Source organism: Anopheles stephensi, chromosome 3 (assembly GCF_013141755.1).
Source record: "Anopheles stephensi strain Indian chromosome 3, UCI_ANSTEP_V1.0, whole genome shotgun sequence".
Taxonomy (NCBI): Eukaryota; Metazoa; Arthropoda; class Insecta; order Diptera; family Culicidae; genus Anopheles; species Anopheles stephensi.
This window is the reverse complement of record NC_050203.1, coordinates 20,912,415-20,940,040: the sequence shown is the minus strand read 5'-3', so window position 1 is coordinate 20,940,040 and position 27,626 is coordinate 20,912,415. Positions and strand designations below refer to the sequence as shown.

At 43.3% G+C, this 27,626-nt stretch overlaps 3 protein-coding genes across 17 annotated transcripts; 1 reads left to right on the top strand and 2 right to left on the bottom strand.

Moving 5' to 3' along the window:
- Window positions 1–843: 843 nt before the first annotated feature.
- On the bottom strand, window positions 844–3,619 carry LOC118512834 (vacuolar protein sorting-associated protein 51 homolog). Its single transcript, XM_036057885.1, has 3 exons — window positions 3,411–3,619; window positions 1,177–3,329; window positions 844–1,106 (listed from the first exon to the last, which is right to left on the bottom strand). Exons 1-3 carry the CDS (start codon window positions 3,489–3,491, stop codon window positions 998–1,000), a joined length of 2,343 nt encoding a protein of 780 aa, XP_035913778.1. The 5' UTR covers window positions 3,492–3,619; the 3' UTR covers window positions 844–997.
- A 1,457-nt stretch (window positions 3,620–5,076) lies between these two features.
- Window positions 5,077–21,786, top strand: LOC118512833 (autophagy-related protein 18). 15 transcript variants are annotated; one of them, XM_036057870.1, is made up of 5 exons: window positions 5,077–5,228; window positions 17,729–18,034; window positions 20,613–20,687; window positions 20,747–21,000; window positions 21,077–21,786. In XM_036057870.1, the coding sequence occupies exons 2-5, from the start codon at window positions 17,882–17,884 to the stop codon at window positions 21,270–21,272; spliced, it is 678 nt and encodes a 225-aa protein (XP_035913763.1). In that variant the 5' UTR covers window positions 5,077–5,228; window positions 17,729–17,881; the 3' UTR covers window positions 21,273–21,786. The 15 variants fall into 15 exon arrangements, with proteins under 15 accessions (XP_035913763.1, XP_035913767.1, XP_035913769.1 ...); XM_036057874.1 differs by having other exon boundaries at window positions 5,082–5,209; XM_036057876.1 differs by having other exon boundaries at window positions 5,085–5,536.
- Window positions 21,787–23,392: 1,606 nt separating this feature from the next.
- Window positions 23,393–27,619, bottom strand: LOC118512832 (acidic repeat-containing protein). The gene is made up of 3 exons (XM_036057867.1): window positions 26,987–27,619; window positions 25,285–25,416; window positions 23,393–25,033 (listed from the first exon to the last, which is right to left on the bottom strand). Exons 1-3 carry the CDS (start codon window positions 27,065–27,067, stop codon window positions 23,654–23,656), a joined length of 1,593 nt encoding a protein of 530 aa, XP_035913760.1. The 5' UTR covers window positions 27,068–27,619; the 3' UTR covers window positions 23,393–23,653.
- Between the last annotated feature and the right edge of the window lie 7 nt (window positions 27,620–27,626).

Genomic DNA, 27,626 nt, shown 5'->3' with positions numbered 1-27,626 from the left:
CGCAGGCCCTTGGTGGTAGCAAAGGGCCCTGAGAGTTTTCCATCCACCTTCACCTGCCATGTGATGCTGGCCATTGTCATTTCTTACAAGCCTGGTAAGCTTGGCCGGGATTCCAAAAGAGCTCATTGCGTCGTACAGTTTTACCCATGGCTATGCTGTCACAGGCGGCTTTAAAATCAATGAAGAGATGGTAGGAGTGGAGCTGCTGCCCCGCCATCTTCTCCAAGATTTGCCGCATCGTGAAGAGCAGGTCAGTGGTTAATTTTCCGTTTCGGAATCCTCTCTGATAGTTTCCGACTATCTCTTCCCCTTATAGTTCTTATACGTATTTCAGGAAACTTAGACCAGAGTCTATATCTACGGCGCGTGTGGCGCTGTCACGACTGAGAGAATGACTGATTGCGACAAGAAGAATTCTTAAACAAGTAGCATGATACCATGACCGTCTATAAAAAATCAGTCGATCACTTATTTTCAAATCCACTCCTAATTACGGGACCGCTGTTGGTCCATCTTGATGATTTGGACCTTCGAGGGTTTGCTCCCTTTTTTGTGAAGCTTCTGTTTCTGAGCAACTTTACGTGAAAACCAACATAAATGGTGCTCAAAGTTTGCAACTCCGAGGCATTGGTCGGTTCGAGGAAAGGTTTCTTTGGGGAAGAGGCAGATCTCTCTAGTACAGATCCTTGGTTCGCTTTTTCCTGTTCCTCCAAGGAAGCAAGAGAAGTTTTAAGAGATTTTCATCCCTCTTCACCTGACATGTGATGTTGCTCGTTATGGTCAATACCATTCTAACAAGAGCTAAACTATTTGCAAAGTTTATAGTTCATTGATCTCCTCGCATAAGTTACAAGCATTTAAATAATTGCTTTATTTTACACACATACAGCCATGGAAAAGAACAACGATACCGTTCTCACTTGAATAGTTGGAATGAATTGGTTACAAATAAAGCTACAACCACCACCACCACCACCAGATGGACGATGGCTGTCGATTAGTTTCTTTCGCAGATAATTTCCACCGCATTGGGCTCCATCAGGATGGGCTCGAGACAGCGCAGCACAGCCGAGCCGAGGATTTCATCCAGCAGCACATGTATTAAGCTGAAACGGAAATTCAAAATGGTTTTTAAAAGGGTTCATTGTAATCTTCTCAAACTCCCAACAAACTTACTTCTCATCACTAACGAACCGCCACAGGTTCATCTGCAGATAGTGCGCATCCACCTGTATCTGCTGCAACCCGTACCGGCTGAACGTGCGCAACCGCACACACTCCAGCAGCGTCTTCAGGCAGATCTTGATGATGCCCGTGATGATGGACACCTTGGAAAACTCGACCGGCGCAAAGATTTCAATCTTTTCCGAAAACAGCCGCTGCATGTTCGACACGAAGCTGCTGTCCAGCTGCGACTGTGGCGTGTACGTGGACCAGGTCGACCGGAACTGCGATTGTTTCGAGGCGGCAATGCTGAAGTGTGTCTTGCGGCTCGAATCACTGCTGGCGGTCGTGCGCGATCCACCGCCGTGCGCGGACACGCTGCTATCGTACAGCTCGCCGAGCACAACCTCGATGGCCGATATTTCCTCCACGACACGCTTCATAACGGCACGGACCGAGCGTGGCTCCAGGCAGTTGAGCCAGTCGCGCGTTTCCACGCTTTTCCGCAGCATTTGCGAGAGGTGAAGCCCTTGCAGGCGTACGTACGAGTCGAGCAGCAGCTGGGCAGAGTCACGCATTTCCGTGCAGAGTTCGGATTCGTGCACGAGCGAACCGCTCCGTTCGGCATCCAGCTGGTACAGCTCGTCGACCAGCGAGGTAAGCGAATGGACGCCGGCCCGATCCATCTCGAGGCATACCTTCGAAAGCACCAGCAGCAGGGTTGGTGGTGCGGTCGAATTAACATTCCCGTACCCGTTGACCGTGGTGCAAAAGTGGCGCAGGAAAGCGACGAGCAGATTTTCCCGGATTCCCTCAATGCATTGGACACCCTTCGGGTCACCTTTCAGGTTGAAAGACCATTCGGGCTGCAGGAAGATGAGCAAATCCTGCATCAATCCTTTCACCTTCTCGATGGTGGAGATGTAAAGGTTGGAGATTAGCTCCCGAAGTCCGGCAGTCGATCCGGGTGTGGTTGTGCTGCCAGCACCACCACCACCACCACCGCCGCCGCCACTTGCACTGCCCTGTCCACCACCCGCCTGGGAAGCGGACGAAGCGGACGATCCACCCGGGGTGGTGGTTGTGTTGTTGGAGGCCGAAACCAGTGCTAACCGCACCGAGCTAAGGCTGTCCGCAAAATGGTCCTTCAGCGAGCGCATATGCGTTTGGCAGAGTTGTTGGGCCGCGTTCACGATAATGTCGATGCCCGATTTGCTCATATCGACCGCACGGCACAGCGTTCTCATGGCGGTCATCCGGCGGTGGAGCCGATCGAGTCCGCGCAGAATGATCTGCGAATCGCCGTGCCCGATTTCCAGCTCGGCCCGGTCCTGTACCAGCGCGAGATATTCGTCCACGTTACGGTTCACGAACGCGTTCAGATCGACCCGGGCCGATTGCTCGAAATCGTCCGCTTCCTGCTCGAGGTGCTTCGTCAGGAACATGTCGTTGTAAGAGCTGATCACGAGCGTTAGGTCCTTCAGGAATCCCTCGATGCCCAGGTCTATAAACTCGATCATATCGCGATCGGTTTGATCCTGCAGGACAACGATCTGTTCGTGGAGCCGCTTCGAGGCACACTCGAGCATTTCCTTTGCGAGGGTCGATGGTCGTTCGCCAAGCTGAAGCAACAGTTCACCGATTTCCGTAAGCGATTGGGCCGATTTGCCCGTTTGCCGGAACTCTCCCTTCAGCCGCTCTTTCAGCTCGTCCAGTATCTTAATACAGTCCTCCTGTATGCCCTGGAAGGATGGCTGCTGGCCGTACTGTTGTAATACTTTCTGGGCGTGTGAATACTCCTGCACCGCTTGCTGGTAATTCTCTTCCTCTATAAGCGTCTTCAGCTTCGCTGGCAGGGAGGATAGAAACTGTAGCTTCTTCAGCAGCTGATGCTTGCCGGAGAGACGCGTTAGCTGGGAGCGGGTTTCTTGCAGTGTGTCCGTAATCCGTTCGCTAAACTCGGTGATTGAGTTCATGTTGGCCATCAGGAGGTTCATTTCCGTTTCCATCGACTTGAAGTCGGTCTTCATCTTGCGGATGGTGTCGGTGGCGGAGATGAATTTGTTGTAGTTTTCGTAGACGAGCGTTTGCATGTCGCTGTGCAGGGTTTGCGTTTGGCGCACGATTGCTGCCTCGGTGTCCATGATTTGCTTGAGGGAACATTCCTGGAACAGGGGAGGGACGAAAACGGAAGGTAAGAACTGGGCGTATGGAGAGAAGCAATGTACACTCGGGGGGCTATATACTTTAAGCAGTTTCTGTAGGTATCGATCCGCGTCGAAGGATGAACCATCCATATCGTAGGGATTGCCCGATTTATCTCCCATAATTAGAGGGTGATTTTGCGGAATTTGCCAGATGCACTGTGAAACTGTTATGAAAACAATTTGCGAATGAAAATACGCCCGCAGGAAAAGTGACGTACGTGGACAAATGTCAAGCGTTGTTTACATTCGTGCAACATAAACATTGCACATAGGGTGTGCTAATGGAGCAATAGATTTGAGTTTTTGTGCGCTATTCGCTACTTGTTTGGCTAATTTTCATGTTAAAAAATATAAAAATGAATTAATATATTATTTTTAAAACATGTTTATCAAGAAATAATTAAGTTTGGAAAATAAGAAAGGAATTACCACTATGCGCCTGCTTGTGAATCGGAGTAGCTCAAATATTGAGCCACTCGGAATCGGATGTTTAAAAAAACCGTTGGGATTGTACGGTTCGTATATTAATCAACATTTGTCAATATTTTTGAGTTTAATCCGTAAACACAAATGAATTTAATAATTTTTAGTCAAACATTACTTGACAAGCAGACAATAAGCTTTTTGTTTGAAGGTTAAAAGGTTAAATGAATTAAGTAGTTTCAAATATTTATAATTGGTACCTATATTGGTCGCTTCTTTCACCCGACAGGATCACATATTGAGTCCCATCCTGACCGTTTCTCAGTAGTGAGGACTGACTATCCATTTAAGCTCAGAAGAAAAAGCTGCCAAGGGATGGTCCGATAACACGTGGGTCTTCGGTCCGGTCCGTATCCGGTCTTGCTATAAATGGAGAGCTTGAGAGTAGTTATAAATGGAGAGCTTGAGACTGTAGTTTAAAAAAGACATAAGAAGAAGCAGGTTTATCTTGCGATTTTATTGTTGCGTTAATAGGCTTTATTGCTGAAATAAGTAGTAATTCAACATTCTCATTCATTGGCCATTCGTCAAGCACGAATCACTCTTTAAGTATAAACTGTTCTCACGTCCCAAAATATACGTGGGTGCACTTGTCGCTACCATTACGCTTAACCTGAGCTTAACTTTATGCTTTCGTTTGCCACCAAAACGTGACATGTTCCGACTTTGGCAGCGTGACAAACACCGTTACACCGGGGTACAGTTTAACTCCTCAAACACTAACTAAAAAATTAAATAATGCGCACATGTTTAATAAACAGCAAGAGGAACAATTCTAACGAGCAGTGCTGGTTTAAATGTTTACCAAGAGCAAGAATTATATTTTTTGTTGTTGTTGCGACAATTATGTGACACAAGGCAAACATCACTTAATGGCAACGGTTAATGCAATTAGCGAAGCGGAAGCAGTTATAAGCCTTACCCTTTACACCCACTTTGGGGACCAGATTGTGGAAGCCCTACAAATACTCCTTCCACATTAGCAGCATCGATTGAGCACCCCTGAACCGGCACAACGCCATCGGGACCGGTTGAATTTTGGGGGGATGGCAATGCACCAAAACTCTATGCGCCACCCCGCTAGAGTCAGCAGCATGTTAGAGCACTCTCGCTCTCTCTCGAGGGCGCGCTCTCTCTCTCTCTCTTCTATCTCACCGCCAACTTACTTGCGCAGGTGATCTGATGTACGCGAGAGCTACAGGGAGGTTTGCATGCGTGTACCAGTAAGTCATTCGCCAACCATTGTCCGGTGCGGACGGCATTTTCGGCGTTCAAGGGTTGTAAACAAAATGAACCCATCCATCCGGTGAGGGTGCGCGGTGCCTATTTGCGGTTGTAAAGTTAAATAAGTTGAAGTGAGTTAAAGTTTGTGGGGTGAGTGTAGTGAGGTTTAAATTTTAAACCGTGTGCTATGAAATAAGCCAAAAAGTGCATTAAACTGTGTGTCTGTGTGCTGTGGGGTAGCAAACGGCACAAACGGTCTGTACAACGGCGAATGCTTTATCAGTGAGGCAAATGTGTGCGGGTTGTGTTAAAAAAAAAGTGTGCGACGCTACAACAACGAATAAAAGCCACCGTTGCACTGATAAGGATTCGCCCGTGTCGGGGGTTGTCTTCCCTGTGCGATCCCACACACAGGGAGTGGGAACACGTGCGCCTAAGGGATGGCAATGAACGAATGTGTGAGTGCCTTTAGATTGGTGTGCGTGTGGTAATGCTTTGCTTGGGCGGCTACGATCATGCAGCTAGGGGAGCAGATCAACGCCTATTTCTATGCTATTTCTATGCCTATTCAACAGTTGTCTGCTTGAACGAAGAAGTGTCTTCATACGCGTTCTAGCAGACGGTTGTCAGACAAATACGCCGAATGGACAACCGCATGGAAAGCTTTCCCTCGCAGCTTTGTACCGGCCGGCTGGTTGGTCGAGAAAACTGTGTCGAGAAAAAAAAAACAGAGTAAATGGTACCGATCGCACTAAACTGACCAGCGTTTCACCCGGCTTCGGTGGAAGATTCGCCGTTTCCCACGTGTACGAAAATGGGGTGTGCAATTTGCCGAGCGAGATTTCTTCGAGCCCGAAAATGCCCGGCACCTTTAACCTTTCACAATCCGATTGGCTTAACATTGCCACCCCATAAGCAACGTCCCGCTACGATCGTTCGAATCGTACACAGAATGTACGCGCTCGGTACTGTTGTTTACATTTCCGGTTGTTTGATGTGCTGCAAATGCTTCTCACCTAACTGTGCGATCATTATGCGCTGTGCGCTTACCTTATGGTGCAGTAGAAGTAGTAGCAACAGCATGGAGAGCATTCGGGTGTTTTGGGGCTATTTTTAACGCCGGACTGTTCGGTACAATTCGCATTTGCTGGTTGCAAATTGTTGTTTATTTGATTTTGTTTCTGCTTTTCATTACTGGCGCATACGTTAGTGTGTAGTAATGGGGTTGGTTCGTGATACTCGTTTGCACCTTTTTAATGGCTGTTTTTTTAATGTAATAGCACGAAGCAGGAAGTGTATACTAGGTTTTAAATCATGTACAGATTAATAGTCGTTGTGTATTTTTTAAAGTTGTTGTCCGGTTTATGTTTGAGACTTCATAATAATTTACCACTTTTTTATTTATTTATTTTAATCTTTATTTATTTGAAAGTTATTGTAATAGTGTGAATCAGTGTGATCATGTTTACTGTTGCTAGAAAATACAGGGTTTTTCAGTTTATAAGGCAATAGCATCCATTTTTATTGTACGCTCCTTAGATGAAATGGAAAACAAAGCAAGTTGATATGGTAACGGCTTCAGATGGTTGTGAAATAATAAAATACCTTTTATTGTGATGTCCTCAGATGATATTGTCATAGTAGCCGTTGATATTGTACACACTTACCCGTACGCTGGGAGGTCGTGTCAAAAATCATCGGCTACTATGACAATATCCTTTGAGGACGTCACAATAAAAGGCAATTTGATTTCTCTATGATCTGAGGCCGTTGCCATATTAACTTGCTTTGTTTGCCATTTCATCTAAGGAGCCTACAATAAAAATGGATGCTATTGCCTTATCAACTGAAAACCCCTGTAATCTAATTAAATATTTATTGAACAAATTGGCACAAGAGAAAATGAGGGAAAGGTTATTTTAATGAACAATTCGTTGCATGAGTGCTAACCGATATTTGAACTGTTTTTGGAAATATTTCTTAAACAATATTTGAGCAGCGGCCGCTAGTTATGTTCCTTCCAAACTAATAAATAAGATTGAAAAAATTTGAATTACAATACACTGCTTATGATTATTATAGGAACAGCTGTCTCTCTCTCTCTCTATCTCTCTCTTAATGGCCTAAAGATCTCTCTTAGGTAATGCCTGCTGGCTTACTAGATTAAATGACACCACGTAGTTGGATAGTCACTGCTCACTAAAGGGGGAACAGTCCGAATGGGATTTGAACCCCGGTCCTGCCGTATGAATTGGTTTGAACATATAACCTTTAAAAAATATTTGTGTCTTCATCGCATCGTGCAGATCTCATAAGATTTAAAAGCAAAATTATAATCGTATAGAAAAAAGTTCAATAAACGAATCTAAGGCTTTTTTTGTATGGCTTCACTAAAATAGAGTAGAGAGAAAAACCATTTGAAATGGCATTATTTACACAGAAAATGGTATGTTTTATAATTTATGATTAAAAATTAATTTTTAGTTAAATTCTAAAAATCAAAGCTCAAGCATGCTTATAGTTATGTTAAGCACTGTAGTAAAAGCAACTTCAAAGACTCCAATTTGCAGTACTGCAGTGCTAAAGCGCTCGGTTCTGGTTCAATATTTCCACCAAACGAAGCTACGAAGCCAAGCAGTGTCCGGTCGAACGGATACGCGTAATGATGAGACCAATTTGCATATAATGCGCCACACCGCCAGACGTTCGCGCCGTTTAACAGCTGTTCGGTGTGGTGTGTTTCTTTCTCGCCCTGCTTTAAATTAGGTTTAGTGCAAATCTTCTGACCTTGGCGTGCGTTCGCTCGTGGAGCTGGTTTCCTTCCAGCTCATTTTTTTTCCCTCTAGTTTACTTTAACCAGTAATTAGAACGATGACCACCGCCAATAAAAAGAACACACCGAATAACCGTTCTTGCTGCTTTTCCCCATTGTGACCCACATCCGGTGCTAAACTCCCCAACCCCCCCGGCCCCAAAATACAGCGTTTGTGTTCCGTTTTTGTTTCGGACCCGTCAAGAAATATGGCTCGGGCGTATCAATGGATGAAGCCCAATCGAAGTCGATCGTTCCGTTAGTTTTGCGATGCGGGCTATGGGGCACACCGGAATGGGCACAGGCAGGGAAAGGGGCTGGTATTGTTGGTGGGTGGGTGATTGAGTTGCAGGGTAAAATAATAGGCCAAGCTATCATCATCCGCTATTCGTGCGTAACGTACGAGATGGCAGTAATGTATTGCCGGGGTGTGTTGGAGTGTTCTTAAACCGAAATCCAGTGCGCCAAACCGGGTAGTTGTGCCGGAAGTGCCAGATCGAAGGGAGTGCATATCGGAAGCGAACGGCTGAATGTGGAGGCATATTTAAATCAGAATAGTAAATTCACTATGATTCAGTTGTTCTTTTGACCATAACGGACAGGAAGCTTCATTCTGCAATCTGATCAGCATTATTTACCCCTTTTTAGTTTTTAACGCTACAAAAGTTACACAGGAAGGCTCTATTTAACGCTTACAACAGTCCACAAGTGTCCCCGCACCTGAACAACCCCGTTCATTGTGCCTTTTTGCGTGTGCGCCAAACATTTGCGCCACGCAAAAGATGACAAAGAAACCACTTTATTCAGCTTGCCCGGTTTTATCAGCGTACCAGCGCAATGGTTTTGTTATCGTTATCGTGCCCGTGATGGGGGTTGTGGACGGGCAATTGAATTGAATCTGATAAGAGTATGTACGTACGTACGCAATGTGCAGCACGTCGTTGGTGGATGGCGCTTTTTTGTGCGTTTGAGTAAGCAGAGGGGATCCTGTGTGGTCGTGATGGTGGTTCCAGATACATATGGCAGGGTTCGCTAGCGAAGCCTTAGGGGTAAATATTAATTTTACTTAGGGGGGAGAACCTAGAGTTTTGGGAATATTATTTGCCCTCGGTGCCGTCTCCTTGCCGAGATTCGATTCGCACGCACGCAATTCAAAATGAGTTGTTTACCTCTGAAAGACACGCCTGCTTTGATTCTAAACCATTGACAGAATGATAATATATTCATTTTTCCCGGGGGGTTTGAATCGAGCAGGCGTAATTTTGAGGGGAGAAAATGAGTATCCATTGATTGGTAGGAGCGATCGAAACTCGGCGATCGAAGTCTGTGCTAAGGGCGATTATCTCTGTATTAGGGAAGTTTGCTATAAAATTATGTTATTTTATCCATGGTTTTAAAGCGGGAGCATTAAGCGCTGGATTCGAACGTTCTTAGAGGGTTCGTTACTATTAAAAAAGGTGTTCTTTTGTACATCGATGTTTGTACTGTTTTGTGGAATGTTGGAAAATCGAAGTTAAAAGCTAAAAAGCAACTTTGAGTGTGTGTGTGTGTTTTTTTTAAATATGAATTCATTTAATTAGAATAATTATCTTTTTTTTGTTCGTTGAGGACGGCCTGGCTTGGAATAAAAATCTTAAAGTATTTTTCATGTACTAGGTTTTTACTTTGATTACAATGATACAAAATTACTTTTTTGATTTAATTATTTGGTTGATGAAACGATATAGTCGATATTCTTTCAAGATCTTTCTTTCCAAGAAGCTTTAAAAAACCTCATCGATACTGTGTTTTTAAATTTTTTTCGAACGTTCCCAGAATTATCATATCCTCAGGTAGTAAAAAACAATCTATTTAGACACCCTAAAGTTGAAACAAAAATACCTATTTCAAAAGGGTGCTTCTTTCAAACCCTTCACGAGCAACCCTGCAGATAACACGCACATTAGCCAAGAGTCCACCGTTTTTTCCCTTGCCGAGAAAACGCTCGTTCCAGTGTCAAATAGCAGGTGGAATGATTCACAACATTCGCTCTCATAGAGACGTACGCAACGCCCCAAAAAAGCTCCTTTATAGTTCCGTCTACTGTACCGTGCGCGAGTGTCCGTGTTGAGGGTGACGATTGCCGACGATCTTATTCACCAAAAACGCGCGCGCGCGCGCCCACCGGTTAGAAGAGTGAGAGTTAGCCGGGCTCCACGTTGTAAGGGTTGGCACAAAGCAGGTAAACGGATCCGTGACCACCCTCCGAAAAGGCCGCATGAGTCAGCGGTTCATTGATGGTGTGCGTTTTGTGCTTTCTTTGTGCGCGTTGTTCCTAACAAAGATCAGCGGCTAACGGTGGTGCATTTTTGAGCTCCAAAATTTGTAGCGGGAAAAAGTGAACTTTTACGTTAAAAACCATTTACACCACCCTGTGAAGCAGTTGTCAGATTTAAGCGCCATTAAGTCAACCAAAAAAAAGGGAGAAAAAGATCGAAACAAAATGGCGGAAACCAAAACAAAACCATCTCCCGGACAAATGACCCACATTTTGTTGTTGGCCTGGTGGATTGGGTGCCGATGTGCGTTCGAATTTGGGGTGAAATAAAAGAGAAAGAGTCTGTCGGTCTGTTACCGGAAAAAAACCGCCAGGCAAGACAATGGGACTATATCTTGTTTGGGAGTTTTCGGAAGAAAAGTGAAACACAAGTGTGGCGATGTTGGCAAACCTCCAGGCCGATCGCCCTCAACCATGACCGGAAGCGTGAACCGGAAAGAAGACGCCCGGCAGCCTTCCATCGACACGTCCATCCGATGTTGTGCAGTGTCATTTGTATCTTCGCGTATCTTGTCGAAATTGGACATCAGTTCGGTTCGATTTGAAGCTAATGAGGTGATACTTGATGGCAAGAGTTGGAGAAAAAAGAACGATTTCTTATCAATTTGCGACCAGTTTTATGGTTTGATAATGAGTGGAATTCGCCACACGTGTGTGTGAGTTTGCAGTGATAACAGTGATTTGTATCGGTGATCAGAACTTTTCCCTCTAAGGGACCTCTTGATCTAAGAAACTTTGTCTATTAAGAGGCTTTAGCATCCAAAAGGCCTAATCGTCCAAGAGACTTCGTTGTCTCTTATTAAGGTCTAACGCTGTCACTGAATTGTCACAATTGGTGGCCTCGTCAATCCAAGGGACTTCACTGACTATAGGACCTCATCCACTAAAAGACCTCGTCGTCTAAAGCAGCCTCACCGACTTTGGGTGATCTTTGTCTACCAAGAGAAGTCTTCGTTCAAGAGACCTCTTCGTCTATCAAGAGACCTTATCATCTAGTAGACCTCACCATCCAAGAGACTTCGTTGTCCCTTTCTAAGGTCTAACACTGTCACTGAATCGTCACGATTGTGTGGTCTCTGCTCGTGCTATTGAAATGCAGCAGTTTTTTGTTTGTTTCGCCGGAAAATCATCAATTTCGCAACCGGTGGTCAGTAAGAGGGACCGGTGGCCAGCATCCACCAGCAATAATTAATTCATAACCGTGTGGAACTGGAAACGAAAGGCGAAACATAGACGAAACAAAACCGCGCAGCAGTGTGGTGAAAATGTTTAGCTTCGTTTCGTTCATTTCCCATTTCCATTCATGTTGCAGTGCGATGCGGGTTCCCTTTTGTTTCCCTTGTTTTTATTTGTATGTTTTTCTCTATCTCTTCTTTATGTTCAATTTTCATGGCGTTTTTCATGTTTTAGGTTCTTTTTTTATTGTTTTGGTTAGTTTGTTTCCCTTTTTTCATGTTTTACACATTTTGTTACATCTTTTCGTTGATTTTTTCTTTCTTTTTTCTCCTTTACCCATGTTGTGTGTGCTTTTGCTAACAAAATTAAAATGTGGAGAAGATAAACCTTCCCCCCTGAAAAGTGATGAAGATTGAGGCGAGTTTTCGGGACGTTTTGTTGTGGGGCGAGCCCTCCACCCCATCGTTTACCGCACCATTTTCTGCGTGTGCAAAATTCAATTCATTACCAGCCGCTAATGTTTGTTGCCCGCTTGTTGTACGGTTCGTGGCCCACATTTTCGTGGTCCGCACCAAAAGGGGGCAGGAAGCATCAAAACGCCAACATAACCACAGAAATCATTTATCGTTTGTCCCGTGCAGAAAGAGTTCGGAAAATAGCTTCGCGCTCGTACGAACCCCTTCGGCGCGGGCGAAAACGAACACTTTTGCCTCATTTTCGATTTTTAATGGACCGATAATGGGCGAATGGGCACCTGACGGATGGTGTACCATAATTGATAAGAAAGTGTTCAAACATTCCCCCCCCCCCCCCCCCCCTTTTTACCGATGCGAACCTTTCGTCACTTTAATGTTTTTTTTCTCTTGCTGGTGTAGGGAAAGGAATTTTTGTTTGATTATGAGAAGTGGAAGTGTCAAAATTATATTATTTTTTTTGGAAAGAGTTAAAAAAACTGGAGCAAACTACGTAATGGTGTATGAATAGTTAGAAAAAAGGGAAAAATTTCAACAAAAAATGATGCATTCAAAAAATCAAACTACTGCCCCAGAAGATTATGTAAAATGTGCGAAAAATTATGAAAACATGAAAAATATAAAATGAAAAATAAAAAAGGAACAAACTGGATAAGAAAACAAAATCTCAAACGCAAACTTAAAACAAAAAATAAGAAAAAACACACTTGAAACTATTACAATCTTAAAAAAAAAGATAAAACATTCAAATAAAACCTAGAAAGTTTCATTATACAGCTAAAAACATATAAAAAAATATAGAAAAAAATTGAAAAATGAAGCGGAGCAATGAAAATGAATTAGAAAACCAAATAAATAACAGAACAAATTAAGATAAAAACAAACACGAACAAAACTTGAATATTAAACTAGATAAAAAATATGACGACTGAAGGTTGTCGTTGTTATCATTTGTGTGTTTTTTTTGAATTGGTTGCTGTTTAGTTTAACTTTTTTTCATAGAAAATATGTCATTGTTGAATACATGTTATTAATTTAGTTTTTTTGTTTTTTTTTCCTATATTTTTTTTCTTTTTTAATATAATTTTAATATTTTGTTTTTTTTTTTTATTTTGTATTTTGTTTTTATTTTCATGTTGATTTGATCATTTTTTAATGTTTTACATCTTTTTTACACAATTTCCTTATTGTGCCTCAGTTTTTAAAATATTATCTTGTTTTTTTTTAGTCTCATTTTTAATCTTTCATTTAACGTTGAAAAGACCTTTCTTTACCCTTTTTGTTACATTTTCATTTTTTACTACTTATTTTTTACCCTCTTTCTTACTTTATGAAAGTGTTACTCTGAGTTTGTCTTTTCTCATGTTTGTGTTATTTTATGGCCCACACCACACGCCGCCGCTTGGCCGTTGGAAACTTTTTATCATAACGTTACTATCACATCGCTGCACACCGCCTGGGCTGTAAAGTGTGCTCGTTTCTACTATTTTACGATCACTCTATAATTGATTGATGCGATGTCGATGTGCCTGGTGATGAGTGGCGGGTTTTTTCTTCTTCTTCTTCTTCTCTCTCCATATTGCATTTAACGTAGGTGTTAAAGATAAGATAGCGGTGTGTGCAGCTGTTGGACAGCGTTGGGTTGACCGTCACTAATTACCTTTTGTGATAAATGATTTTACAAAAAATCTCCTCTTCTGCAAAAAGTTGAAAACAGCACGATCGAGCTTCGATCTTACTAAACGCGTAAACGATTGCACCCTCCAATGTGCACCGCCCAATCGATCGATGCCGACAGGTTAATCGTTTGAGGTAAAAGTAAAATTAAAGCTTCAGTAATTATCTCAGGGATATACGAAATTGGATTAAATTACAATTAACCAGCAATCTCGTCCGATTGCGAGATAATGAGGCTCGCCGGATAGGGTGCCGCGAACCGGATGACACAACAGGTGCATTCGTTTGCTGAAGCCCTGTGTGTGTGTGTGTGTGTGTGTGTGTGTGTGTGTGTGTGTGTGTGTGTGTGTGAGTGTAGGTCCAGACCAGATGGACACGTGTGCAGTGAAGCGCACGGCGAATACATATTCTAACCAGCGCGGCCGTACAGGAAGTGTAAATCACGCGGTCCGAAATGGTTTCGGTCTGCTGGTGGAACCGTCCAACAGGCATGCTTCTAGTTAGCGATTTTGACAGGTAACGGATGGGTCGGTGGTGCATAATTTGGCCCTCGAGGCAACGGCACGGCACATTCGTTTTTTGGCCCCGTGCCAACGCGATCACATCCCGCGTAGGGAACGTGTCCAATATTGCAAACATGCCACGCACAAACGAGCCAATGATTCAGCTTGAGGCAACGGGTCGAATTGCGCGTTGCAGCATGTGTTTTGCCTGTCTGGTTAGGTGTGAAAAATGGCGTAGTTTTAAAAATAGCACCCAATAGTGGTGTAGGAAACAAATTTGAGGATTTAAACAGTTTGTCCATTTTTTTATTTTTAAAAAGACCAAAATCATTTAATTAAATTACATAGCACAGACCTATTTGAAGGCTTTTTAATCGTAATAACATTTTTAAGTTTTGGTCTGCCATTTCTAGCTTTCTATGGCTTGATTTCACCCGTAGTTGGGATAGTTAGTCCTACACGTACTGGAAGATGGCTGGGGTGGGGATTTGAACCCCGCTCATCCAAAGTGCAAAAACGATTTACATACGACTTGAGGGAATTGCTATAAAAATGGAACTCAAATGTATTACAATTGATGTTTAAAAATCCATTTTCCTCTACCAGCCAAATTTAGCCACAATAGTTTCCATATTGACCACTCAAAATAGCCGCCCCATATTTATGGCTCTCTTCAACCGGTGCCAGTCCTCCCAGCAACTACACAACGCTAATTTTACAATAGATTTTCTTCCGCTCTCAAGCCCCCCCCCCGCCGAAGCCCACAAATTCAATGCACAATGTCAAATGCTGTTCCTTTCTCTCCTTCTGTCTCTCTCACTCAGCTATAGCGTGCGGAACATGGTCCGGTGCATCGTTGCAGGCCGCGTGAATCATTAGCATGTGCGCGGGGCGTCGGTGTGTTTCCTTCGCGAAACACCGCCGCGACCAGGTCCGACGGCGGTAGCATATGCGCGACAAAAGAACAATAACTACTTGCGCACTACAAATCACACCGCACCAAGGCACACGTTTGGCGTGCTGGTGGTACGTTCGTTGCCACCCCACAAAAACCACTGAACAAGGCCCGGGTGGAAAAAACGGATGGTGGGCGATGGTAAACAATCGGCTTTTGGTGTTTTTGTTTCCAGCGCTGAAGCTAGCCATTATTCAACGGGTTTGGTGGTGGAGGTGTTTGTGGTTTGCGTGAGGTTGTTTTTTGTGATTATAGTTTGGTATATGATGTTAAGGGCATAACTGCAACTTCCATCAAGTTGTTTTTTTCTGTACAAAATTTTATGTTTTTTTCTGTAAGTGATGGAAATAGTTATGAGCTACTAGTTTAGGCTAGAGCTGAAGGAACAAAAAGATCACCCTTCGAGTGGATGCAAGGATGATCGAATTTTATGACGGGATTGATCTGGTCCCATCTAATAGAGAGCAAGTCTTTTTTTACTGTCAAGTAATGATTTAAAAATTAGAAGTAACAGGAGATTTGCTCAAAATCGTTATCAGCTCATAATACAGCAGATGTAGCAGGTCCCACCTAATGGGGTGAGCATTGTTTTTCGAGCCTCAATTCTTCAGTTTTGTACTCGTAGTTTAATACGTCTTTTGCCGTTTTTTTTAACAATCATTTTACAATACGAAATAAAGTGTAATCTGCTCAACAACTTCAACAGCTCATAATATATTACACGTAGTTGGTCCCACCAAATCGAGGGGAAAGATTTTCGAACCCGAAGATTTCGAACAAAATCGAATGTTGCCCTCTTTAATTGTCGGGTGGACTACTATTAGGCAGTATCAGTTACAATTGTGAGCAAAAAGACATTTCAACAGCTTTAATACATTACATGTACTTGGTCCCACCAATTAGAAAGAATGATTTTGGGTCCAAAAATGTTCTGCTTCGAAAAATTAGTTTAAAAAAATTTACAGCTCATAATACATCACAAAAAAGCTGGTCCGTAGTTTTCCACAGAATGTATGGTTCGATCTAAGGGCAAGTCCCGGTATGGGCTCTATCTTAAAATGCGTATGAAACAGCTTTAGCTTTTAAAGCTCACACTATACCATCCGTAGCTGGTCCCACCAAATAAAGAGCATGACGTTTATGTCGTTCATCTTTACGACTGTGGACCTCAAGGCGAGTTAAGTGTTTTTTTTTTTATAGAAAAAGATATGCAAAAAAGATTGATTCAACAACGGATTTCCTCATCGTTGTGATGTGACAATGTCAACTGTTTGCATCTTTAACTGATCCTGATCCTGACCCTTGGTTTCGTGATCGTTCGGTTCTATCAGACGTTGGAATCACGAACTTCTAGACCTATTACTGACTATCAAGCTACGCTTTAATAATTTAATAAGCTACTTAGAGATCGTTGACAGTAAAATAGAGAGAAGAAAGAGAGAGAGAGAGAGGGAGAGAGAACGAGTACCCTTTCAATAGCTAATAAATAAAAGTGGAAAAAAAGTAAAAGCCCTTTATCAAGTACAATTTCCAACCGTTCATTGACCTACAGTACAAAACGCAAACACCCCAAAAATAGTAACTTTCGTTTTGCTCCCTTCCGGTGGGCATTCGCCCAATTCGGGCAGGGTCTTCCGAATCAAACGGAAGAAGCAGTACCAAAAAAAAAAAAAATACCATATATAACGCTGAATAATTAGAAGGAATCGTAAACAAAGTGCCCCTTTTCGCGCTCTCTCTCTACCACTCTCCGTACTCTCTTCTCCACTTTCTAAATTCATTACCGTAGTACACAGTGGTGGTTATACAATGTGAAGGATGGCCCACAGCAATTGTATCGGCCAGGTGCTGTATTTTTTTTACTATGAATCTGTGCAAATGCGTACCCACATTTTTATTGAACCCTCAAATCGGTCCTCGTCGGTACATTTTAATGGTTCGAAATTGAGCCAGCCGTACCGGCTGAAAAAAGGCCATAACGCTTCGCTGGAAAAGCTGGCGGGTTTAAAATGTACACATGCGATCGTGTGTAAAAAAAAACGGAAATGAATTTCGAGCAAGATGAGCCGGCAGCTGTAAAAGTGTAACGCTCGAAAAAGATGGGCAGGCAAAAAAGGGAAACGCGATGAACGTGATGATGAAAACAAATATTACATACAACGAAAAGCAAAAAAAAAAAAACAGACAGAATCTCCCAACAACGACGGTGACGTTACAGCTCACTGCCCACCGGCCGGGCGGGCGACATTGCCAGATTTTGGTTTTCATCACAGCCACAGTTTTCCCCAGTGGTGCGTGACATTCGCTCTCTTCGGCAGGGTGAGTTGCACCACGAACCACCACAGCCGAGCTTTTGCTTTCGTTGCGGTTCCAATGGAAGCCTCCGTAAGCGAAAACTCCAAAAGCAAGAGAGGGAAAGCGAGAGAGAAGACATCATTTAAATAATAACATTTTTTTCCAACGGCGCGCTTTTGGGGTACGTGCGTGGGTCCATTTTTCCGCCATCCAAGGTTTTTCGTTCACCGAATGGTCAAACAAACTTACAAAATGGCGCACGACCTTTCGCAATCGTTACGATCGCCCGGTAAGCTTACGGGCTGACGATCGTCCATAGTGCAAGAGTGCGTTTTTGAAGCTAATTTATGCGCCAAGGTTCATCAAGGGATGAGTAACGTCATCCGGGAGTTGTGAAAAACGAAAAACTCTAATTAATTAATCGCTTTTTTTGTTGTTGCAGAGTAGAGGACAACCCATCCATCCTATTAATCGATCTACAGAAGTGATCTATAGTGCACAGTGCTAGTGGAGTTTTAAATGTGTAAATGTGAAACCCGAAACTCTGAACGTGAACTTTAAATAGAAAAAGCAGTGGAGTGAAGGTGCAAAAATCATGTCGACGAAAATCAGTAACGGCAGCAGTACAGGTGGGACCAATCCCACCTCCAACACAATCACCACCAGCAACAACAACAACAACAACAACAACAACAACGATTCACCGGATGTACAAGTGACCGTTAAGGATCTTCCGATCGCATTTAAGGTGAGTCGAGCCGGGCCGGACATGGTGATGAGGCTTAAATGTACGGTCGAGTGAAATCATGTGCGATGATCATTGACGTTCTGGTTCCGTGCGTTTTTTGGGTTGGATGGGCAGAGTGAACCCACCGGACGTTTACCGGGTGAAATGGTTCTAGATGAGGAAGGTCCAGTTGTTTTGTTCCGTAGTCTATAGTACGTTTAAAGCCCACCATTATTCTAGGCTGGAACCGTCACCCCATCATCACTTACGGTGAATGTCGGCGGCTGGTGTATTATTGTTGAGCGGCCGTCAACCGTGAACATCCGCTGCTGATGGTACGATGTATCCGGGCCGGAAGTACGGGCAACACATAATGTAGTTTTTAAAGTTAGTTTTCAATGATTTTTTTAGATGGTTTATTATTATAAAGGTATACGTGTAGAGTAGAATCATTTCAAAAATTGCTAGCTAAAGCATTTGGAATGAAATAATGAAGAGAATTTATGGAAAATTGCACACATTTGAAAGTCGATGTACTTTTACTCCAGTACAACATCATACAAGAGTAGAAACGGTTGCTAGAAAGGGGGCTTTTTGGGGCCTAAATATTGTTAACTTATTATGCCTTGTGTGTAGTTTGCTTAGAGTAAACCAAAAATTCCTATTCTCTTCTCGATTGCATACTTTTAGGCGTACAGAATGTCTATCTTTATAATGGATTTTTTGAATCAATTAGGTGTATGTTTTCAAACGGATAGTGGAACATTGCGCTCATAAAACGAATCGTAGAATGGAATCTTGCTAACAGGTAGCGAAAATTAACAATGCGTCTGTGGATTTTTTTCAGTAAGTTTTTATGAAAAAAGTCATTAACACAAAAACTTTAAACAAAAGTTGAGTTAAACTCGTTCGTATTTGAGTTATAGGGAGTGATGATGAAAATAAACAATTGAATGCTTTTTTGTAAATTTGTTAACCGCAAAGTTCCACAGCTGCGTTACAATATTCCATTATCCATTCGAATCGTTCCCCTGAGTTAATGCTCAAAATTCTCTATGTGGATCGAAACACTGAATACTCCTGGTGTAAAATTGTTTTGGAAGAAACGGGAAACACAACAATTCACTTCGAGAAAAAATATTTAAAGGTTTTAAAAAAATAGACAGTGAATTATAATAATCATAAAGTTCTGATAATTTAGAATCCGATCATAAATCAATTTTCAACACAACCAGAATGGTTGTGGAACCTGATTGTAGTTTCCCAAATTTAGCCAAACGTTTACTGGACCTTTAGAAGCTTTAGTTCAAGTCTAAACAAAATTTTCCAACCACTGAGTCCATGTTCTGGTTTCTGATAAAAACCCATGGTTTGAGCCCTGAGCTACAACTGGCTAGCCATATTATCTTTTTTTTCTGGTAAATGTGTTAGCAAAATGCACTGAAGTATACTGGGGCTATCTATATGTGCTGTCCTCATCAAATTAGCTAACAAATATTATTGACCCTCACAATATTTTTCACCAAGAGCTACTTTTAAACTACCTTTGATTTGAAGTTCAAACTAAAAATTTATTGAGTAATGGTGAACGTCTTGTGTCCGGGTTCTGAATGACCGCTTCCGATTAATTTTCTCACCTGGATGCCCACCGAACCATCTTCACTATCATTTATCCTAGGATAGTTTTGTAATAGGTCATTACGGAGTTTATTAAAATATTACTCTACCGAGATTCATTTAAAACGAACCAAAAACTGTAATATGCCATAAACCCACATTTCATTTGCGTACGCGCATCGAATGCGCACACATTTTATACGCATCTTAGCGCAATGGAACACCCCGTTGTTTCACACATTATATCTTAATTATACAAGCCCTATCCAGCCCCGTCCGAGCCCGACTGCGGGATCGTTTGATGAATAAAAAGCCACGTCCCTCTCTGCGTTGGTTTGATGCAACACGCTTTTACTATTCCATATTCGGGACAAAAAGCTTTCCGAACTCGGTGATCCGGAGATCGCTTTCGACCAAGCAATTGACCGGGTTTTACATGGAGGGGTTAGGGTTTCAAATCGGGGGTCCCGACGCCGGATGAGGGGGAGGAAATCAAGTTGCAATATAATTTGATGCACCCTTTTGTACCCTTTGTTCCACCGTTTTCCGGGTGCTACGCTGATAGATGTTATATCTTCTATCTTGGGAGCGAGTGAGATAAAGCGTACAAAATAAAGGGTCGAATGAATGATGCTCAACCAGCACGCGCTATTGTTGGCGAGATTAATTGAACCGTTTAGATAGGGGTGAAGCCATTGTAAGGGCTAAGGTTTGGGTTTTGATGAGCTGTTTTGAGGTGTGTGTGTGTGTGTAGGTTGAGGTTAGGCCTATGGTGCAAGTGCATTCATTTAGAGGGGTTGAAATAGGAAATTGAACGAAATCTAAACGGCAGTGAGATTGATTCAGTTGGGAGCTGCTGGCAGTCTAATCAAAATGACCGAGCTTTATAAATAGTTGATTTTTGAGGCTTCTTCAATATATTATTCGTTTCAATTGGAAATAGTTTTCAACAATATTTTTTCCTTTCATTTTTCATTTATAGGTGAAATATCTTGGAAGCCAACCCGCCACAGGACTCTGGGGAATCAAACACACGAGGCTACCGGTCGATCATTTAGTAGGCATCTTAAGGTCTAACGCTCAAGCACATATTAATGGCTATTCTCATCGTTTCAGGTCAGCGTTGCCAAAAACCTACCACCGAACCGAATTCTTCCCTTCTGCAATCTTACCGTATCGCTCGACGGGGTAAAGATCGAGTCGATCACCTCCAAGCTGACGTCGGTGTCCAACTTTACGATCGATACGATTTCGTACGGCGTGCAGGATCTGGTGTACACGCGTGTCTTTGCGATGATCGTCGTGAAGGAGAACTACAACCTGAAGGAAAAGAATCCGTTCGATGTGCATGCGTTCGTGTGTGATAGCAGGTTGGTAGGAGACTCTCGGCTAAGCCTCTTCAGGGGGATGTCCTAACGTTTTTCATTCCATTCCCTCTATCCTTAGGGCGATGGCACGGAAGCTAACGTTTGCACTGGCCGCCTCCTTCCAGGACTACTCGAAGCGCGTGAAGGAGGCGGAAGAAACGAACGGTGGCAGTGGGTGCGATACGGAGAAATCACTGCGCAAGAAGTTTGCCATCGATCTGCGGACGCCGGAAGAGATGCAGCAGGACATCACGGAGCAGGAGACGGAGGCGTGAGCTGCGTGCACAGCCCACACCGAACCAACAGAACATTCACACGGGACCAAACCTGAGTGCTGATGAATACCTAGTCCTTATGCCTAACGAGCCTGAAGAAGCACCTGTAGGACACCGTGCAGTTTCAAGTTTAACGCTCCAGCGTCGCGTATTACTTATACACGTATTTGTACCAAATGTTGTTTTCCTCTCCGTTCCGCTTCACGATACCTTCCACTGTTATTGTGCCGCTTAGATGGTTTTACAGTAGTTGTATAATTTTAAAAAGAAAATCGATCACGATCAATGACGAGACAAGCTGTCCAATGGTGGGATAATGCAAGGATGGCTTGATCCGCTCGATCGAGTAAGCATTTGTGCGAGACAGGGAGGAGTAATACAATGTTGAATAGGTAAATAAGTTTAAGAAAGCTGGAAGCGTTTGAGCTCTAGTTTCGCAGGGTTTTGTTTTTTGCTGCTGCGAGCAACAGTTGTCGATTGATTTTATTTCAATAAACGGTAAAAGACTCGAGAAGGCCCCCCCCTGACAAAATTTGTTAGGCGCTGTAGGATTTACGCCTAAAGGTATGCAATCCGCAGTACACGTTGCGAGAGCTTCACAGTGAGCTTTCAGTGTGCTTTCAGTGTGGTCAAAATTGGTTGAAGAAAGTCGAATAAAATATTGTTATTATTTGATTAAAATCCCCTCTCCGCTAACCCTACCATTCATTTTGGGTTACAGGAGCTTCGTACTAGTTTTCAATCGCACTAGGGGTGAACAATCGGGCCTAAAACATGCTCGGCGTTCTCGGACGGTAACGGAACAGTAATTCGATGAATACTTGTTACCTTGCATTGATATTCAGCAAAGGAGGAAACATAAGAATATCATGATCTCAAACCACTTGTTAAAATGTATTGTATCAAGTTCTACTCGCTGTCTATTAACAGTATTAAGGAACAATGCACAATGTTTACATCAATTGGGTTTTGACCACCGGTTGATACAAAAATCCCTTTGTGCTATAAAAATGACAGGCCACAGTGCTGCACACAAAAGATTCTAGGGGGGGCCTTCTCGAGTCTTTTACCCAATAAACTTTTGTGAGTGCTAATTATTGTACAGCGTTGTTTTTTTTCGAAGAAGAGCTTTTTTTGAAATTTATTTTCTTTATCGAATCTTGTGTAATGACCATTTACGGTTTCCATCTGGGATCGTTGTGTTATACACTGTAGAATTGAAAAAACGCCTAAAGGTATGCAATATCAGTACACGGTGCAATACGCGTTACAGTGTCGTGTGTGTGAAGTTAAGCTAGCGTGTGGCGACCTTTATACAAATACATTTCCATTTCTGTGCTTATCTCATAATGAATGTTTTAAAATGAACGTTTATTTATTTGTTATATTTATTTCTGGCACGGGCAATTATTAGCACAACAGAAAGGCATGGCTTCCACAACTACAGCCACTGCTAACTTTGATTGAAAAATAGTTAATTGATGAAATTTGTCACCAGTGACGATTATGCTAGCTTTCTTCGATTCTCGGATATCGTTTAAGAAGTGTTATTGAAAGCATTTCAAAAGATTTCGGTTCACAATCGATATCAGAGAATTGGAACGGTTCACTGCTTTCGATATGAGTTCCTTACTTTGTATTCGTTGACATTTCCGTAGCGGCACCAGATGCTAATACGAAGGGACCGGAATCAAATCCTATTTGGATTTTTGCTCCATAGGCAGGCTCTTGAGCTAGTGAATATCTAAGTGAAGGATGCGCGAAACGACTGACCAAAACTTCTTGCAGTTTCACATGAAGTGTAGCACTAGTCAAACCAGAAATTCTGGATCCCGGATATGGAATCCCAAGATCACGGATCACGGTTCCTAAAGATAAAGGATCGAAAGGCTCAGGAGAAGAGAGAGATGGTGTTCGTCGGCAGTGACTGAATGGTGCGCATGACCCAGCCCCATAGTGTCAAAAACCGTGTAGAAAAAAGCATCATCATATTGCATACTTTTAGGCGTTCTTTTTAATAATTGCTTCAGGCCAGCTAAGCCAAATCGTAAGCCATCATAATACAAACCATTTTGCTAATATTTCTCTAAAACTTACAAACCCTTTTACCACCGGCTGTGTTATATTTTATAAAAGTTTATTTTTCGAGCCATTGAATTGAATTAACCCTTCGACAGACCGTTCGGTGCGTGATAAAAAGACACGTACGTAGAGGCGTTGGTTTCGGTTTCGTTTTTTTTCTCTTCCCGCTTTCGTCTGAAAATTGCAATAAATTAACTTACCCTATCCCGCTAGGCCACGGGAGACACCCTTTCCCCGCATTGGACCTACTTAAACGTTTAAGTGCGCGTGGCGCTCGGTGTAATCTGCCGAGCCGCACACTACTGTCGCGATCGGATCGCATCGGCCCGGAAGAGGAACGTTTTTCTTCGCCGAATCGGTGGTCCCTGGGTGACGGCGTCCAGATGAAATTCGGTCGATACGATCAATTCCGGCAGTTCGGCACTATCGCTCGGTCGCAGCGGTGCCATCTCTTCTACGATCGCAGGGCTTTCCAGTGGACGTTCCTGTTCGTCGGTGGGTGTGTTCGGTTCACTGTCTGCCTGCTGGACGTCAACCGTTTCCGGTTCGCCAGATGGAACCTGGGTTTGGTCTGCTTCCACACTGATCGTGTCGAGCGTTTCCGATGAATCATCGCCAGCGGAACTTAGCTCCGTGTTGGGCGATAGTTCGTTCACCTGCTGTTCACTTTCCAACGCGCTTTGCTCACTATCGCTGACGGACGATGACGCATCGGACGTCATTTGTGGCGCTTCCATATCGGTGGCGGTGTTGAAGTCAGATACCGGTAGGACCTCGTTGTCTTCTTGCTGTGGTGCAAGTTGTGCTGTGTCTGGTGATATTTCCGCAACAAGCGGTTTCAGTTCGTCCGTTTCGATGGCGAGATCGTGAACGATGGGTTCTAGCTCTTCGACCATCTGCACGGCATTAAGAAGCGAGTCAGCTTCGGGCTGCGTTTGATTATCTATTTCTGGAGTTGCTGATGGTTCGGGTTCGCTCGGAGTGCCCACGGTGTCCTGTTCCATTTTCTCTGGCTCATCCTCTACGGTAACTTCATCCTGAGCTGTCTGAGTTTCAACTACTATTGGTGAAGGTTCGGAGGATACGAGTTGGTCCTGCTGCTGCTGCTGCAGCTCCTCCTGCTGAGTTACAACTTCATCCAGAACTTCAACTTCGTTAGATTCTTCTTCCACATTCTTCGACGGATCAGCACTAGCAACACTAGCCTCACTTTCGTCCATCACTTCCTGGGCCGAGTTTTCTGACGGTGCATCACCTTCCTCCTCGATCGGATCGAACAGATCGGCATTCAGCTGCTGGTGATCGTCCTGTTCCTGTTCCGGTTCATCCTTAATTTGCTGTGCCATTTCTACCTGTTCGGATGGCTGTTGAACGTTGTCTTGCGAGCTTTCTGCTTGGGCAACTTCCTCGGCGGGTGCAACAATTTCAACTGCCTTGGGAGGAGCTGGTGGAGCTTCCAGCTCTTGTGCCGGTTGCATCTCTTCAACCTGTGGCGATTCTTCGGCGGTTTCCGAACCGGATGGTTCGTACCCTTCGCCATCGGGATAATACTGTACGGACTCTTCGCAGGGGTAGCCGAGCTGTCCGTCGTGGACGCACGTTTGGTACATCTGGCTGAACACGGTACGTTCGGCACAGATGAAGCTGAACCGGGCATGATCTTGGCAGCGGTGAAAAATCTATGAAAATGGAGGAACAATTACAGAAATCAATTGACTCGTTTGTATGACTCATTTGGTGCTTTAATTGGCAGTTCAGCTCCCCCAAAGGAACACTACCTTTCACATTTTCATCCAGCCCGGGATCATTGAAAAAAGTGCTTTTTCTCCTCACCACTTTCAACGAACGCCCTCGGTGATTTGGGAAGGTTTCGCTTTAATTTTAATGTCCACCCTCGTATCAATCGATCGGTCCCCTCCGTTCCCCTTACCTGACAATCATTGTCGATATCGACGTAGAACCCATCGGTACGGTTGCCGCACGCAAACGAGTGGTTAATATCGTCACGTATCTCCTCGGCCCCGGCAGGCAACACGTAGCTGTACACTTTCACTTGTTTGCTCTGGAAGGGACACGTCGTGGTGGTGGTGGTGGGTGAAAATTCGGCGAAGGTAGGAAAGGGGAAGAAAAGAGAGAAAAAAAGTTGTCAATTAAACTCTTACATTTCCATAATGCATAAAGCGTAGCGGTGAATTATAAAATTTGAAGATAATAATAACGCCCGGAAGCCGGAGGGGGTGTGGCATGGCGCCTGCTAACACGTGATGAAGCACGGGGAAAGGGGCGTTTTACAGCCACGTAGCGCGCGTAGGGTTCGTTGGCCATTTTGAAGGGCCTAAAAATAGGCATGAAAGTGCAATGTGCTATCGATCATGGATATCGATTACGACGTGCGATGGAGGATCGTTGCATTGTTCGATGGATGATTGAAAGGGTTAGGGATGCTTTCGTGGTGGTTTTTTTTTGTTGATTTACAGATAAGAATTCTCCTTGTTTTGACTTCAATAGAATGTACAAGAACGTGCCTGTCGATAAGATTTTAGATTTGAAGAGCCGATTTCTGAAGACACCGAGACATGGTACTCTTGAACCTGACGTTCATGCTGACTGGTATAACAGTATTAGTAGTGTACGGCTTTTCATTAGAAAATATGTTCTTTCTGTAAGATATTGGAAGATTACGAAGTGTTCCGAAAACAGTATATAACAAAAATTGGAAAAAAGAGATTCAACCATGTAGAATAGATAATAAAAATTTAATTCAAATACCACAACTATACTCATTCAACTCATGTCTAACGTTTTTAAGGTTTTCTTCAAAATTTCAGACCTTGAACATTATTGGCAAACGCTGGGAACATTTTTGATGAAGTCTCTGAAGTTTCTATGGTGATTAATATTCGTTAAAGAATCTTTCGCTATGGCTCTCGTAGGCTTAATCCTCTTTTTTCATAATCGCTAGAAAGTATATGTCGATAGTCGACAATGACTAGTGGTTTCAGATAATTCCCTTTAATGGCTAATGTTTATGATTTTTTCATAACAAAACTTGGTTGATTTGAGACCATCTCACTGACGCTAGTAGATGATAATTAACATCGGTGCATGGTTTAATAAATAACTGAAAAGAGACACTCCTAAACGTTCTGACAGACTCATAAAATGAAAAGAAAAGGTTGTCATAAAGTTAATTCTCTCTTTTGAACAACAAAAAATACATTTTTTTATTTAAAAAAAATTAAAATATTGTAAACAAGTAAATTTGTAAAAATCAAGCATATTACAACTCTATCTCCCTTCATCAATATTTTATGAAACTGATTTATCTTTGTGTGGATGAATTTTTTTGACCAAAAAATTTGAAAATCGTTACAATCTGTGCGCAAAAAAGCCAGATTTATTTTGAAACCAATTTTGTTGTTGTCAAAGATCATAACACAAAAACGTTGCAAAACTTTTGCTACCACCCAATACATTCTTCAGAACGATCAGCACAACAGTACGTAACCGCAACGCTACCATAGACAGGATGCGATTGGAATGTCCGGTTCTGTTTTGCGTTCTTCGGTTCCCCGTTTCATTGTGGGCTTCATTGTTGGCCGGCCAGACCCGCGCTCGGATGAGTCACTTACTCGGTTTGGCAGTATTCTGGCGTTGGCAATCGAGGCGAGAACGAGCAGTACTGCTGCTAACGGAACTAATCGCACCATCATGATTGAATCTTCAGTTCTATTCGTTTTCTACTGGGGTTTCCGTAGAATTCCGTGGCGTATTCCTAATGCGTATCCTTGCACAAACGATGCGAACAGGCACAACACTCAACACACTCGCACACACTTTCTGTCCCGGTCACTGCAAGACGTTGGCTACCAGGACACACTTGTCAAGATACAGTGATTAAGGCTTCAGACGATCACTTTCACAAACACCCAACTCCACATTTCAATGCCTACTTGCTGTTCTTTCACTACAACTTGCTCAGCAACCCAACAAGACCGATACCGTTCTACCACGACGCGCGACTCACGACTGTGCCGTCTGTGCTCAGCTCAGGGACACTGGTTGTACGGCGAAGACTCTCTAGTCCGGTGCCCGGTCAGGTGTAGTATGTGCGGAAAATTTGTCAAACACCACCAATTTATAGTGAAAAGCTGTTACTAATCGAACCCGCAGCGGTCGCGTGCTCGCGACGCGTCAAATCGTCGTCGTGCCTTTCCTTTCCACCAGGTGTCATCACTGGCTGACCAGGGCGTGCGGACGTGCGGTCTTACA

What these genes read in the sequence shown, in the direction of transcription:
- LOC118512834 (XM_036057885.1), bottom strand. Translation starts at nt 3,491, where the DNA reads ATGGGAGATAAATCGGGCAATCCCTACGATATGGATGGTTCATCCTTC. An exon ending in ACCTACAGAAACTGCTTAAA is followed by an intron (nt 3,330 to 3,410) that starts GTATATAGCCCC and finishes CCCCTGTTCCAG; the next exon opens with GAATGTTCCCTCAAGCAAAT. An exon ending in CGGTTCGTTAGTGATGAGAA is followed by an intron (nt 1,107 to 1,176) that starts GTAAGTTTGTTG and finishes TTTCCGTTTCAG; the next exon opens with CTTAATACATGTGCTGCTGG.
- LOC118512833 (XM_036057870.1), top strand. Translation starts at nt 17,882, where the DNA reads ATGTCGACGAAAATCAGTAACGGCAGCAGTACAGGTGGGACCAATCCC. An exon ending in ATCTTCCGATCGCATTTAAG is followed by an intron (nt 18,035 to 20,612) that starts GTGAGTCGAGCC and finishes TTTCATTTATAG; the next exon opens with GTGAAATATCTTGGAAGCCA. An exon ending in GCGTTCGTGTGTGATAGCAG is followed by an intron (nt 21,001 to 21,076) that starts GTTGGTAGGAGA and finishes CTCTATCCTTAG; the next exon opens with GGCGATGGCACGGAAGCTAA.
- LOC118512832 (XM_036057867.1), bottom strand. Translation starts at nt 27,067, where the DNA reads ATGATGGTGCGATTAGTTCCGTTAGCAGCAGTACTGCTCGTTCTCGCC. An exon ending in CCAGAATACTGCCAAACCGA is followed by an intron (nt 25,417 to 26,986) that starts GTAAGTGACTCA and finishes TGTCCCTTCCAG; the next exon opens with AGCAAACAAGTGAAAGTGTA. An exon ending in ATATCGACAATGATTGTCAG is followed by an intron (nt 25,034 to 25,284) that starts GTAAGGGGAACG and finishes CCATTTTCATAG; the next exon opens with ATTTTTCACCGCTGCCAAGA.